At 40.0% G+C, this 16,142-nt stretch overlaps 1 protein-coding gene across 1 annotated transcript; it reads right to left on the bottom strand.

Annotated features, from left to right (window-relative positions):
- Positions 1 to 368: 368 nt before the first annotated feature.
- On the bottom strand, positions 369 to 10,616 carry LOC308076687 (ADP-ribosyl cyclase/cyclic ADP-ribose hydrolase 1-like). The gene is made up of 8 exons (XM_080417092.1): positions 10,415 to 10,616; positions 8,306 to 8,438; positions 7,766 to 7,925; positions 7,488 to 7,573; positions 5,767 to 5,840; positions 1,797 to 1,883; positions 915 to 998; positions 369 to 496 (listed from the first exon to the last, which is right to left on the bottom strand). The coding sequence occupies exons 1-8, from the start codon at positions 10,600 to 10,602 to the stop codon at positions 442 to 444; spliced, it is 867 nt and encodes a 288-aa protein (XP_080273218.1). The 5' UTR covers positions 10,603 to 10,616; the 3' UTR covers positions 369 to 441.
- Between the last annotated feature and the right edge of the window lie 5,526 nt (positions 10,617 to 16,142).

Here is a 16,142-nt window from a genome sequence, read left to right as displayed (position 1 = left end):
CATTTTTATTAAATAAAACAAGCAGTACTGAGTTTGGTGATGTCCTATATTGTCTGAATCAACTTTGTTTGCGTTCGTTTACATGCTAAAAGAGACTTTGAGAGCTGTTTTACCGTACAATGTAAGTCAATGAGGAGAATATTTTGAATTCTCAATTTCTAATCAATGCAGCAATTATTTGGGATTTGTTGTCCACCTTTGGAGTTACATCATGGCAGGTAACTACACAACCCAAACCTCTACCAACGTGGTCTTGCCCTTTAATCATGTTCTAATCATGTATACTTTACATTACTTTAGACCGTTTTCCAAATATTTAATGTTTTAACATTTAGGACCAAATGGCCAATTTTACATTGAGGTGCCCAGTCTTCCTTAGTGCCCACTCTTCCTGTTACCTTTACACCACTTTACCTTTACACCACAACCACTAACAGTAGTTTACCAACAGGCCCCACAGGGTGAATTGGTCATGATGCAGGCTTTGATTTTGGCCCTAAAGAGAGAGACATAATGACAGAATGAAAAATTACCATGTTCAATAGATTTACTTCTACTCCACTTCATCTCAGAGGCAAATATTGTACTTTTACTCCACTACAATTATTTGAAAACTTTAGTTACTAGTTACTTTGTAGATATAAAGTAGTAGGCTATATTATAAAACATACATTAACCCCTTTAGCCCTATTTTATACAACGCGTCGCATCGCGGCGCGTTGTGAGCTTGTAGATCTGCTATTTTTTAAAATGTTATGACTTACTTTTGGTACTTTAAGTATATTTTGATGCCAATACTTTTGTACTTTTACTCGAGTAACATTTTGAACACGGTATTGTGGTATTGCTACTTTTACTTAAGTAAAATATCTGAGTACCTCTTCTACCACTGCTCACACAACACTGTTACTCACTCAGTCATCACCGTGCAATTGTATTTAAGTCCTGGAGCCAGCCTGTTCTGCAAGTCTTGTAAAGATGGATCGGCACAATTCTTCCTAAATAAAAATGTTCATAAACATGTTTATTGTTATTTTACACAGTTTGTATTTTCTTTTTTAACAACATATTGTCTCTGTCGGGTGGAAACCTCATTATGTCCAAAACTGTTACTTTTCAGGATAAAAAATTAACAGGATCCCTGGCTAATAAGCCAAATATGCCTTAATTACATTATAATCGCCCTCTATAAATAAAATCTAAAAATCAAAACACCCTAAATATCATTTATTCTCTAAATAGTTCATCTTTCACTCAATAGGGACAACTCCCGTCGCAGGTTGATGATGTCATTTGTCCATGTGTGGTCTAACCCTATGACATGTATGGCATGCATGTGAAAATAAAAAGTATTTCAAATATTGATTTGATGCTCATATTAACCTTAGGAAGTATTACGTTGTTTTTCATGTTCACATGCACTCCATACATTCCATAGGGCTGGACCACACATGGACAAATGACATCATCAACCTGCGACGGTAGTTGTCCCTATTGAGTGAAAGATGAACTATTTAAAGTGTTAGCAAAATAGCAGATCGCAAATCGTATCGCTTCGCGCCACGTTTCAAGCTTGTAGATCTGCTACTTTTGATACTTTTGTGTGACGCTGTAGTATGATCAAGTAGAGTGTTAATGTACAAAAAACACAAAAAGTTATGATATATGACATAAATGGAGATAAGAGGTTTCTGCCTGACAGCAATGATGTAACAATAACATACCACCACACATGAAGAAATTACATTTCAGAAGCAACATAATTATATACAAATAATCATCAATAATTATCTTACATAGGATACCCCTGGGTGACCAGAATGATACTGAGCCTGGTGATCTTGCTGGAGTTGAACCGTGGGACTTCTATGTTGCCAAGTGTGCTGTGAAGAAGATCATAACTTTGAGGGTTGTTTATAACAAACATGCTTCAGTCCTGTGTTCTACCAGAGTGACCATGGGTCACAATTCAAAGGTAGCTGGAACGCTCGCCCCAAAACACACTCGCCCCCATTTGTTTTTCGTGGTTCTTGTATTCTTGTATTCGTTTTTTACTGAGGAATAAGGTTTAGGCATAGTTAGGCATAGTTTTACTGAGGTTACATTTAAGAATATGGTTAGGGTTCGGCATATAGTTTTAGGTGTACCTGGTGGCGACCGTTCCGAGGTTGCCGGATTTGACCCGGGCGAGTGCCAAGCGTTCTTCTATTCAAACTGTGACACACACACACACCAAAACAACCAACTTACTGTAATTTCATGTAAACCTCTGTTTCCCAAACAATGGGTCGGGACCCAGGTTTGTCTCGTGGACATATTTTTATGGGTTGCGAATAAATGTCCCCTTTTTTCGTTTCCAAATTTGTTTCATAGTGACTTTCAGTCACTATGAAACAAGCACCGGAAAGAAATGTTCAGAGGCAGCGAGGCACACAAACAAACACAGAGTGCTCTGAAAACAAGTCGCTGGAGCTGGCAGGAGCTCGGAGGCAGCTGCCAGCAGCTCTCTGTTACCATTGAACACTATTTTCAAAAGCACTGGCACTGGCAGCAAGTACCTAGTGGACACAGGCCCATAGACTCCCATTCATTGTCTTTGACTGCCATCTGCTGGTAAAACAAGGTAATAGTCAATGCAGCATCTATTCACCATCTTCAGCTGAGTGAGTGCATAACTAGTCCATTGTAAGAATTTGCAGTGGTTAAAATTAACGAAGTACATTTTACTCAAGTACTGTACTTAATTATAAATTTGAGGTATTTTACTTTACTGGAGTATATCCCGTTTTCAGAACTTTTTCTTCTACTCCACTACATCTCAGAGGCAAATATTGCACTTTTACTCCACTACAATTATTTGAAAACTTTAGTTACTAGTTACTTTTTAGACTTTGATTATTATCGCACACAGGAACCACTTCAGCCCTATATATATTTCGGCCATTTTCAAAAGATTTTTTATACATTTTGAATTTGGGAAATGGGACATTCTGCACAATGAGTACTGTAACTTTTGGTACTTTTAAGTATATTTTGATATACTTAAAAGTATATCAAAATAGAGAGAGACAATACTTTTGTGCTTTTACTCAAGTACATTTTGTATTCCGGACTTTTACTTGTAACAGAGTATTGCAGTATTGATACTTTTACTTAAGTAAGACATGTGAGTACTTTTTCCACCACTGGTCATTTGTACAAGTACACCCCCTTGTTATGACCATGGGGTCATATGTGTGTATTTTCCTGTGTGGCGTTGCCCTCTGTATGTCTACTTCCCTCATTGGTACAGGAGGTGTGATTGAGTGGTGCTGATTGAGTGATTGAGTAACAGCTGGTGACTGAGTGGTGTATGAATGTGATTGGTTGGCTACTAGGTGGACCCTGCTGTTGATTGGCTCCTGTGACCAGGCTGTGGACTATAAACAATGTCTCTCACCACAATCTTTACGTCTCAGTTCAAGCAGAGTCCAACCTCTGGCTTCTGTGTTTTAGATTTGTTAGTGTTTATAGAGTTGTCATTTTTAACATGGTGTAGTTAGTGTGGAGCCTTGGTACAGTACGGGTGGGTGGCCTTTCTTTCACTTGGTTTTCGTTTGACCATGTGTTTATTTTTAGTTAGGAGTTAGGTAAGATCTATGTACTTTATATTTTTGGTTAACAGTAAGCATAGGATCTTGTTTGATTAGGATTTTATGTTCAGGGGCCCATGTTTTGTGTCAATTTGGTAATAAATCACCGTATTACCTTATGTTACACCTGGTGTAAAACCCTGGACATGACACTAGTATGTCACATGTAGGGACTTACCCCCCCAATCCAACCCGCTGAGTGCCAATTAGGGAGACATTGAGTCCCATTCTTTTATAGTCTTTGGTATGACTTACTCGGGGATTGAACCTTGACCTCCCAATCCCAAGGTGGACACTCAAACCACTGGTACCCATATACTGTATTCACCTGTTTCCTAGGCTGTGTGTTTTCCACTTCCTGTCGATTTGATCCAATGAAATCCAATGAAACTGGTCAGATGACCAATGATATCCAATGAAATTGACAGGAAATGGAAAACACACAGCCTAGGAAACAGGTGAATACCTGGCCAATAATATATATGCCACATTGGTCCACCAGAGGGCGCTTAAGCTCCACACTACATGCACACATCCAAGTTGCCTTTTGTCTTAGTCTATTAGAAATTTGAACACTATATTGTGCCACTCATACGGAACTGTAGTGGATTTCCCTTATAAGGAACCTATGGACAACATATCGTCTCCGTCGGGAGGAAACCTCATGTACAAAACTGTTCAAAAGTAGCAGATCTACAAGCTCAAAACGCGTCGCTTCGCGCCGCGTTTCGAGCTTGCAGATCTGCTACTGTACTTTTTATGCTTTTGTGTGACGCTGTAGTATGATCAAGTAGTTAAAATGGAGATAAGGGGTTTCTGCTCGACAACAGCCATATGACCATCATAATTGGATTTTGTTTACAGATATGGTTCAGTATGGACCATAATACGGTACTACATGAAACCAGTCTGGTAATTAATTCACCTCAATGTATTTATCCTGTATTATCCTGCCTTCAGGGCTCAGTGTTTATATTAATCAATGTGTGGTTGTGCATACAGGCTATGGTAGCAACTCAAAAACAGAACTTTGAAAACGTATGGTGAGGTTTCTACCGGGACGGCAGTGGCTCAGGGGTAGAGTGAACTGGAAACCGCAAGGTTCCCAGTTCGATCCCGGGCTGGGAGGCTCCCCCAGAGTTAGTGTCGAAGTGTCCTTGAGCAAGACACTGAACCCCTAATTGCTCCCGATGAGCAGGTTGGTGCCTTGCATGGTTTCCTCCGCCATCGGTGTGTGAATGTGTGTGTGTGAATGTAATGCACAATCTATGTAAAGCGCTTTGGATAAAAGCGCTATATAAATGCACCATTTATCATTTCTAGGTTTTAAATGCCTACGACACAGGGGTGATGCAACTTTGATGATTGAGAGGGCCACTATATTTCCACACTCACTCCAGAGGGACACATAATACTGTCGGGCAGACACCTCTTATCTCCATATTTTAACTTTTTTCGTAAATTAATGCCGTATGCTTCATGTCACACAAAAGTAGCAGAAATAGCCGATGTACAAGCTCAAAACACGTCGCAGTGTGACCCGTTTTGAGCTTGTAGATCTGCTATTTTTTTTTATTGGAATCCTGATTTATTTTTGGCTATTTTTCAATTGGAATCCTGAAAAGTAACATTTTAATTTAATTTAAAATGTATTTAGTTATACTTATGTGAACTTTATGAACTTAAATACAAGTACTTTGGACATAAAAAAGACTAATTTGTTTATACTATTCATTAAGCTAATAATACAGACTGAAGTAAAGCGGGTCATGTTTGCATGTTTGGAATTGTAACAGCTGAATAAAACATATATCAGTATTCCGATGTTAACCTGCGGGCCGCATTAAGTGAAGGTGGGGGCCGCATGTAGCCGCCAGTTCCCCATGTATGGACTACATGTATGTAAAAATACAAAAGCACAATGTATACAATCTAAGTGTATTTTACCAGTCGGATATTGTATCATTATTGGCATCCAAAGTAGTGTGTACATTTAAAAAAATATATATGTATTTTTTTATAAGTTTAAAATGTGCAGTGAAATAGTATCAATACAGTAGGCCTAAATATCAGTTTTAACTTTAGTAGTTGGTTACTGGACTGCTGTTAACAGAAGACGTCTAGCACAACTCACCTATTGGCATCAAATGGTGCGGCCGTAGAGCCATTGAGCAATACAGTGACATCACCACATGCAGCTTCTGCAAACTAAAGAGATCATAAATGTTCAGAGGACTCACACACTGAATAACTGGATAAACACCCTTTGTGTGGCTAAAGGAAGAATTCACAATTAGTTTTATGCATGCAGAAAATCTCAGATTTTGATTTGACAAGAGATATCTCATGTCAGTTCATTTATATTCATCACAGTACAGGAAGGTAAACTAGACTACGTTCACATCCTTAAAGCAGGGGTCTTCAATGTTTTCAGGCTAAGGACCCCCTAGCTGAGAGAGAGATGAAGCAGGGACCCCCTCTGTATTGTATACTGTACAATTGTGTTTCAGATTAACTTATTTTTTACGTGGTCTGCTCTTTTTTCCCTCTACACCTATATCTCTTTGCCAAAACTAGCAGATCTACAAGCTTACAACGCCTCGCAGCGCGAGGCGTTGTGAGCTTGTAGATCTGCTATTTTTGGCTAAAGTTCTCCTCAGAATAGGGATGCTAGGGTTCAAGTGGTTAATGTAAAACGTAATCATTTCGCACAAAGATTTGGTGGCCCCCCTGTAGTAACTCTGAGGACCCCCGAGGGGTCACGGACCCCCTGTTGAAGACCCCTGCCTTAAAGACACAATGTGCTTTCAAGCTGGCATATATTACTCGTGTGATAGAGATCTAGATTATTATGATTATATCGTTTTTAAAACAACACAATACTGCCCCATCAAAGTTGGTATGACTTTATACATTGTCAGATACTTGCATGTGTTCTCCTATCATCATCATCACTTTACCCAAATACAGTGGAGTTAAGAGGTTTTTGACCATTAATGTGGAGAACGTTTTTTTTTTCCCGTCTGACTTTTTGTCTCTTTCCAACGTTGGAGTTAGATGGTTTGACCGACAGTTTGACGATCCAATGGCGTTAGGAGGTTTAGTCAGAAGCGCTTTTTTAAATACTTTTCATTGCTTCAATATTTGTAAAACCCACACAGACGTAAATTTATGTTCAATACAGTACAAAAGTCCTGACGTCACTCGTTCGTCCCCTGGGTCGTAAAGTAATTTCTCTGTGGAGAATAGGGTCATCTTAGAATCGTCTCATATAAGAATTGTGGTGAAAAAATAAACAAACTGTCTCTGCGATATTGTCAGGGAGGAGGCTCTGTATCGTTTATGATAGTCAGTCATATTTGATACAGTCTGTTTCTGGCGAAAATTGTACTCATTCGGCAGAAGTAACATTACCATTTTCTCACCGTCGGTTGATGCTTCATATCCATAAGAGTCAAACCGCCGGGGTCATTGGATTATTTTTGGAACACAGTTCTTATTTGACGCGATATTAAACACGTCTATGGGAATTCAGAATGGGTGGAAAAAATGCGATCCAGGTAGGATGCGTAAATTACGTCAGACTTTGGTGCTCTATAGCACTGATTTATTGAAATGGACAAAGCTGGTTTCTGCCCGACAGGGACGATATGTTTGTACACACTGAATGTTCCTTTATAAGTACTGTTTTTTTCCGCTAGTAGATTATACTGGAAGTCAGAAGTGTCATGTAGTTTTTATCCTAAAGAATATATACTGTACGTTACGGAGTGGTTCTCCATCGTATTAAGATCATCTCTCTCCTCTTTTCAGAGTATGTGGATCTACTTATTTAAGTCTTGTTATAGTACTTACTCCAGCAGAGGCTCTGTTCCAGAACGAACGGACAGCGTTATCACAGCCTGTTTGGTTCCAGGGTGGGCACCCGGTGGTCACTGTTTCTAGGAAAACAAAGATATAAACGCACTGCGAAAAAGAAAACAATTCAGTATAATTCAGTTGATAATCAATGGTTTTCGAAAAATTATTAAACCACACAGTATCAGACCAGCAGGGAATAGGCCTTTAACCATCGTTCATTATTTAGAAGATTATCTCATAATTTGTTATAACAGTGAAACAGTGAGTCTTACCATTGCTGCCTTCCTTCACACACCAGGTCAAGTTGCCATTGTACACATGGTTCATCTTATCCAGCACAGAGCCCAGCAGAGTGTCTTCCAGAGTCTCATAGCAGTCTGTGTTCTTGGTGATTTCACGGACAAAAGCCTTTGTTTTGCTCCAGAACATCATCTAAGCCAGAAAACAGAGAATGAACACACTTGAACACAGAAGGCATTTCTTCAAAATGCTTTGAAAATAGCAGATCTACAAGCTCACAATGTGTCGCTAAGCGACGTGTTGTGAGCTTGTAGATCGGCTATTTTCAAATAGCCTAAGTATGCAGTATGCTAAGTTTGGTAATGATATTCAAAATCTACAAAGTAACTAGTAACTAATAACTAGTAACTAAAGTGGAGTAAAAGTATAATATTTGCCTCTGAGATGAAGTGGAGTAGAAGTAAACGAATTGAAAATTGGAAATCCTCCAGTAAAGTAAAAAGATAGCCTCAAAATTGTACTTACAGTACTTGAGTAAAAGTACTTAGTTACTTTACACCACTGATACTTACTCTGTTGCGTGCAGGATCGAAGGGCTCTGCAGCAAAGAGAGGGTCATAGGCTTCCATCAGAACGTTACATGGATCCTTGCCCACATAGGCGCTCTCAAATGTTTTCCATATCACTTGACAGTCATGTGTGCCACTGCAGAGATAGTGGCACACGGTTAAAAGGGGATTTTAAAATAAAGCTGGCAGGAACGCCACAACAATTAAAAGCACATATAGCAAACATACAGTAGAAACCCACAGAATCATAATGCCTAAAGGAAACATAATTTAACTAGGGACAACATTACACATTCCAATGGAATCAGCCACCAAACCCTTCACTGCATTTATTTAAGTCATACATGGGCAACTGGCGGCCCGGGAGCCACATGAGGCCCCCACCTTCACTAAATGTTACACTAAAACACTGTTACAATTCCAAACATGCAATCATAACCTGCTTTAATTACTTCAGTCTATATTAGTAGCTTAATGACTAGTATTACAATTCTATTGTCTTTTTTAATGTATTTGTTTAAGTTCATAAAGTTAACATAAGTATAACTAAATGCATTTGAAATAAAATAAAAATGTAATTTTTCAGGATTCCAATTCAGAAAGAGCAAACAAAAAATCTGAATTCCAATTAAAAAACAAACAAAACACCAGATCTACAAGCTCAAAACGCGTCGCACTGTGACACGTTTTGAGCTAGTAGATCGGCTATTTTTGCGACTTCTGTGTGACATATGGCCCGACGGTATGTGCAATGTGGCCCTCTGGGGTGAGTGTGGAAATATAGTGGCCCTCTACATCATCAAAGTTGCCCACCTCTGCTTTAAAGGGATATTTCACTTTCAAAAAAACTTTGGATCGTTTTATCGTCTACTCAGGCTTTTGTGAGGGCTCACAAAAGCCTGAGTAGACGATAAAACGATCCAAAGTTTTTGGACGTTTTTAAGTTGCTTGATTCAGTATTTAGATATTTGATATTCATTTTATCAGACACGCCCCCTTCCTATACAAACCCATTATAACTCCAAACTCCATTTTTAACATGTTAGATTCATCAAAAACACCCGTCCTTGATTCTGGTGACTCACCCTGCCCTCCTAATACGCGAGGGGGCCGTGTTTTTTTCGATTACTTTTTTCCTTTTTTTTTTTTTTTTAATTCTGAAAATGAAAAGAATGTAATACAAAACAAAAATGTAATAAAATAAATGAAAGTTATCGAAAAAACACGGCCCCCTCGCGTAATACTGAACATAAAAACTGTCTGGGGGGCTCACAAAAGCCTGAGTAGACGACAAAATGACCCAACGTTTTTTTGAAAGTGAAATATCCCTTTAAGTACTAATAGAGGTAAACTCCTCTTCATAGCTGCAGAACTGCCTGCTAGTGGTTTCAAGCTCTGCACCACTTCCTTTGCAGGAAGTGTGCTTCACTAGCACTGAGTCAACCATATATAGACATAAATACATAGACGCCACATTGGCCACTGGGGCTGTACATGTCAACCCCGCCCCCATATTAAGAGGGGCAGCTTGCCATAACTCCACTGCAAGAAATTATTCCTAGATTATATTATAGTCCTAGATAAAGGGTTCCCAAACTTTTTAGGCAACTGGCAAACATTGTAGGAGGCATTTAGTTTGACTTTAGTTTGACAAATTTAGTTTGATATACTTAGTACCAAAAGTAAAAGTAGTCATGATGCAGTATGTACCATTTCACAAGTTTGTCATGTATACAAATATTTTTAAATGAGCAGATCTACCATCTCACAATGCATCGACGCGTTGTGAGCTTGTAGATCAGCTATTTTCAAACGGTCAACGTATACTGTAAATAGGGTTGAAGTGGTTAACGTATGTTTTGTAATAGTATTCAGAATCTGCAAAGTAACTAGTAACTAAAGTTTAAAAACAAATTGTAGTGGAGTAAAAAGTATGATATGTGTCTGTGAGATGTAGTGGAGTAGAAGTAAAAGTGTTGAAAATTGGAAATACTCCAGTAAAGCAAAAAGATAGCCTCAAATGTGTACGTAAGTACAGTATTTGAGTACATGTACTTAGTTACTTTACACCACTGGTAAAAATGTGAACAGACGTGATATAGAATGGTTTACCTTCTTCTTCCTGTGAATGTTTTGCATTTGGCAATAAACTGTGCCTCGAAGCTCGAATTAGGTTGCAGAGACAGTCCACTTGAGGTTGAACTTGAATGAGGTTGCAGCAGACCCAGGACCATTGCAACAATAGCTGCCACACACGTACATATTATTACTGAGAGACCAACACGTAGCTTCATGTTCATCTTTACATGTTATGTCAAATGTTTTCTCACAAAACGTGTTCCTTGTTGTGAGTGTGACAACTCTGCAGTGGATGTGGGTGTTTTTTTTGTTCTTTCTGCTATCAAGTGAGGCGGGCCAATCATCGTCTGTCGTGCACACTCTCCAGTATAGGAAGCATATTGTTGTTGCCGGGCAGAAAACTCTTATCTCCATATTTTAACTTTTTGTGTTACTACTTGTCGAGGGACCCCCCCCCCCAGAAGCAAATAGTGGAGTTAAAAATGTTAAAAATAAATAAATGTATTCAAAGATTTGCACAAATTGTCAAGATTTTTCAAAAAATAGCAGATCTTTTGAAAATAGCAGATCTACAAGCTCACAATGCATCGCATTGCGGCGCATTGTGAGCTTGTAGATCGGCTATTTTTAAATGGCCGAAATGTATATATGTTTTGTAATAATAATTAAAATCTACAAAGTTACTAAAGTTTAAAAATAATTGTAGTGGATTAAAGTATTTCCCTCTGAGTTGTAGTGGAGTAGAAGTAAAAGTACTGAATATTGGAAATACTCCAGTAAGTAAAAAATACCTCGAACTTTGACTTACGTACAGTACTTGAGTAAATGTACTTTGTTACTTTACACCACTGCCTGTAAACCAGCCTAAATCAGATCTATGCCACATCCAGATTGGAATCCGATTTGTTTTATGCAGTCTGAACAGAGACAAGTCACATGGAATCCCATTTTTAGAAGTCCGACTTGAGCCACATTCAGAGGTGGTTTCAGATCTGATTCAAATCTGATTTCTAAAGCTGCGTCTCAGTCTGAACACAGTAACCTGCTCTAACCTCCCAAGTCACATATCAAACTGTCCAAAATGTCACTTGCAGTGCGACCCGAGCGCCACTGACGCCATTGCAGAGCGCGGGAATTGATCTCGATTTGCGAGAGCGCAAGGGGTGTAATAACAATAAAACAATAGTGCAGCATACGTTTTACAGACGAAATGGCGAGCAGCATTTAGTGGACAGAAGGAGAAATTCAATGTCTCCTAGCACTTTGGGGGGGGGATGCCTCACTTTCAGTACAAGCCACACTTGTAGGAATGTCCAGGAACAAGGCAATAGATATGAACACATATCTAAATGGGTTCACAAGGTCCTATATCTGCAGTGTCAGAGGAAAACAAAGAATTTGAAGAACACATGATCACAAGTCATGACGCCTACGTCGTTACCAGGGCAACCAAAAGCAGATACGTCGACACGGGGCGGCTATGGGTTGACGTTGTTTAAATCAGTCTGAACACACATGTCTGTGACTGATCAGATCTGGTCACTTGCAAATGCAGTGTGAACAGTCGGGCCAGAAGATCGGATTTGAGAAATAAACCAGAATATACTGGATTTGACGGCAGTTAAGCAGTTAAGATTCCAGCATATCTTTACTCTATTTCAGGGGGGAAATTGAAAAAAAAAAAAACTGGCAAAAAAATATATTTCTCTTTTTTGTTGGTGATTGTTTTCTTTCCTACTATTTTCTCATAATCCTTGGACTGTGTATTTAGGCGTAAAACTTGCCTTCCATTTGAGGAACAACAGCACCATCATCATCCATAGTCCTCAATGTGGTCAAAGCCAGTATGGTGTCACGTTTGATGACCTCATTGACAAATGACAGGACCTGCTGCCTGGTGAAACATGTTCAACAACTTCTACCAACGTGTAGCGTGGTGAAGTAAGTATGTACGTTTTATTTGTATGGCACTTGAACGTAAAGCACAAACTGCTTTACATACAACATACATCATACATGGGCAACTGGCGGCCCGGGGGCCACATGCGGCCCCCACCTTCACTTAATGTGGCCCGCAGGTTAATATCAGAATACTGATATGTTATTGATTTCAACTGTTACAATTCCAAACATGCAAACATGACCCCCTTTAATTAGTAGCTCAATGACTAATATTAAAATTCTATTGTCTTTTTTTATGTCCAATGTATTTGTATTTAAGTTCATAAAGTTAACATAAGTATAACTAAATGCATTTGTATTTACTAAATGCATTAACAATGTTACTTTTCAGGATTCCAATTCAAAAATAGCAGATCTACAAGCTTAAAACGCGTCGTGCTGCGACGCGTTTTAAGCTTGTAGATCGGCTATTTTTGCTACTTTTGTGTGACATAGAATGGCCTGACAGTATATGCAATGTGGCCCTCTGGAGTGAGTGTGGAAATATAGTGGCCCTCTACATCATCAAAGTTGCATCACGCCTAAAGATACAGCACGAAGCATTCAAATGATTAAAAACAACAAAAACACAAAAATAAACAACAAACTAAAAATCTAAGACATTCCACAAGTGCTTGTTTAAACAGTTGTGTTTTGTCTTAAGCACTTAATAGGTCTCTTAAGCCCTATTTAAAAACAATGTGAAAATAGAAGATCTACAAGCTCACAACGCATCACAGTTAAGCTTGTAGAGCTGCTATCTTCACCATTTCAGATTTTTTTTGGAAAGTGTCTACATCTTAATATAGAAAATGCACTTTTGCATACTTAGGGCGTGGTCCCACCGCACTTTTATTTTACCTCTGGGGCGGAATCTGCCAATGCTTTGTCAACGTAAATGCGTGGATTCACGCTCTTGCACATCTTTCCGCGTGTCACGCACATACAGTACATCTTGCGTTTATGCGCTCTATGCTGCTTTTCCTCCTCTGTCCAATCGGGTGAGTGGAAGGCGGAGCGTCCCAAGACTCAGGAAGAGACATGGTGCTATAGCGATAGAGCAACTGGTTGTAGCTGTTGCCTGGGAGGGCCCTGAAAGTGAGTGACAGGTGAGTCACTCCATAGATATAGAAACCCAATCCGTTTATTGTCTCCGCCAGGCTGAAAGGCATGGCGAGAGAGTATGTTTTACCCCCTGTCTGTCCGTCCGTCCGTCCGTGTGTCCCTCTGTGTGTCCTGTCCGTCTGCGACCAGCTAATCTCTAGCACCGTTGGCCCGGTCGCTGCGAAACTGTGCACACACACTCCCTGGATGCCAATTCAAAACCTCTGCCCCAAATGTTTCACATGGGCCTGTTATAGCGCCACCAGTAGGCCGATTTGTGCAAAACTATTTTTGGGCGTTGTAGCCGCCCCTATAAGTGGGGTTGGGACACCTCATTAGTACACATTTGCTGTACTGTGATTGGCTCATTAGTACACCCCTAGCTGTACTGTGATTGGCTGACTCTATTGGCTGACTCTATTCAGCACTGTGATTGGCTAGCGAGACACATGATGACATTATTAACCTATAAATAGGACTATGCACTTAAAAAAAAATAATGTTTTTTTAAGTGAGCTTCCATCACTGTGATGACCACTGTGATGACCACACCGCCCACTTCACACTGGGTGTGATTTTTTTTGCCAGACCCAAGGGGTCGGGCTTACATGAGGCTTTGTACCTGTTTCGTCCATACATGGGCATGGTCACTTTGTCCTCCGGCCCCAGCCAGAAAAAATTCTATCGCCCAAAAAAGTCTGTCCATACATGGGCATAGAAGGGACACACGTCGTGCTTCGCACGACGTGTGTCCCAGCCATAAAAGTCTGTCCCCCTTTCGTCCATACATGGGCATAGACACAGGCTGACACGTCATGTGAAGTCTGGGTCTGGCAGAACCAGGTCTTCTGGTCTTGTTATATTACTCCTACAGATTTTCTCCAAACGTCATGCAAATCGGTACACGGTATCTCTATAGTCATGTGATCAACACGGATCTGTCCGATTTCCCATATTCCATCCTCATTGGCTAAGGTTGGCTTCCAAAGTTTGCAGGATTGGTCCGTGCCAAATGCCACAAATTATGCACGCAGCTTGCGATTTCCGTGACATTGACGCACATTCCCACTAGGCTGAGGAAGAAATGCCACACTTTTCACATGGCCTGTTATAGCGCCACCAACAGGTCTAATTTAGCAAAACACATTTTTGGAACAAAATGCCTCAAATCATGAATGCAGTGTCCCATTGCCGAGAAAAGCCTAAGAAGAAATGGCACCCTTTTCACATTGGGCTATTATAGCGCCACCAGGAGGCCACAATAACATACCTGACCTGGCGGAGACCTGTGCTCAGAGGAGCACTTTTTCTAGTTTAGAATGCGCTGGCTGCAGAAAACTGTGGCCGCGCACAACCTGAGTTTAACAGCGGCAAACCATGTTTTGGTGGGACCGCGCCCTTAAGCATGTTTAAAAGCACATACTCCAATACCTTAACTGGAAACAAATTTGACTGAGCAACTTTCATTTGTAGTTGAGTAATGTATCACCAGGAGTATCTATACTTTGACTCAAGTACTGGGGTAGAGTACTTTGGTCCACCAGTGCTGCGAGTAGAGCCTCACTTTAAAGCATATAGTGATGTCCAGGACCCTCCTCTGACCTGATACAACCATACATGCCCAGCAGGACCCTAAGGTCAGCTGACCAGGGTCTATCGGTCATTCCTCGTAACAGGTTGGGCGAGAATAGTTGAATGGTTAGTGAGCCCGCCTGGGAAGCCTGAGGCTTAACCAACAAGAACCACTTAAAAACATTGCTGTTTAAAACATTTGTGGAATGTCTTAGATTTGGTTGCTGTTGTTTTGAATCATTGGAATGCTTCGTGCTGTGTCACACACACACACACAGACACACACACACACACACACACACACACACACACACACAGATGACGGAGGAAACCATGCAAGACACCAACCTGCTCACCGGGAGCAGTTAAGGGTTCAGCGTCTTGCTCAAGGACACTTCGACACTAACTCTGGGGGAGCCCGGGATCGGGATCAAACTGGGAACCTCACGGTTCACCATCCGGCCGTTCTACCGGCCACTTCTACCCCTGAGCCACTTTATACCGGCCCCGGAAAGTAAGAGACTTGTGGCATTGTATCTGTCACCGTATTGTATGTCCTTTATGTTTTGGCTTTTTTGTATCTTAAGGCTTCGTGTCTTTGTATCTTAGTCTGTGAAATGTATTAGCTTGCAACAATTTAACTAGCGCTCCTGTGCGTAAGCTTAACAACAATCAGTGGTGTAAAGTAACTAAGTACATTTACTTAAGTAAACATTTCAAGTACTTTAACTTTTCTAGAGTATTTCCAAATGTATTCTACTTCTACTCCACTACATATCAGAGGCAAATATTGTACTTTTTACTCCACTACAATTATTTGAACATTTTAGTTACTAGTGTAGTTACTTTGTAGATTTTGATTTAGATTATTATTACAAAACATACATTCACCATTTCACCCCTATTTAAACTTTAGCTATTTGAAAATAGCAGATCTACAAGCTCACAACGTGTTGCGATGTGACGCGTTGTGAGCTTCTAGATCTGCTATTTTCAAAAGATTTTTATACATTTTAGATATAATGATAACTTGTGAAATGGGACATTCTGCTTAACGAGTACTTTCACTTTTGGTACTTTAAGTACATTTTGATCACCAGACTTTTACTTGTAAGGGCGCGCTCTCACCGCACTTTTATCTAAA

The sequence above is a fragment of the Gymnoscopelus braueri genome, assembly GCF_963280865.1.
Source record: "Gymnoscopelus braueri genome assembly, chromosome: 21".
Classification (NCBI taxonomy): Eukaryota; Metazoa; Chordata; class Actinopteri; order Myctophiformes; family Myctophidae; genus Gymnoscopelus; species Gymnoscopelus braueri.
The sequence above is the reverse complement of the archived record's forward strand: the minus strand, read 5'-3'. Positions and strand labels throughout refer to the sequence as shown.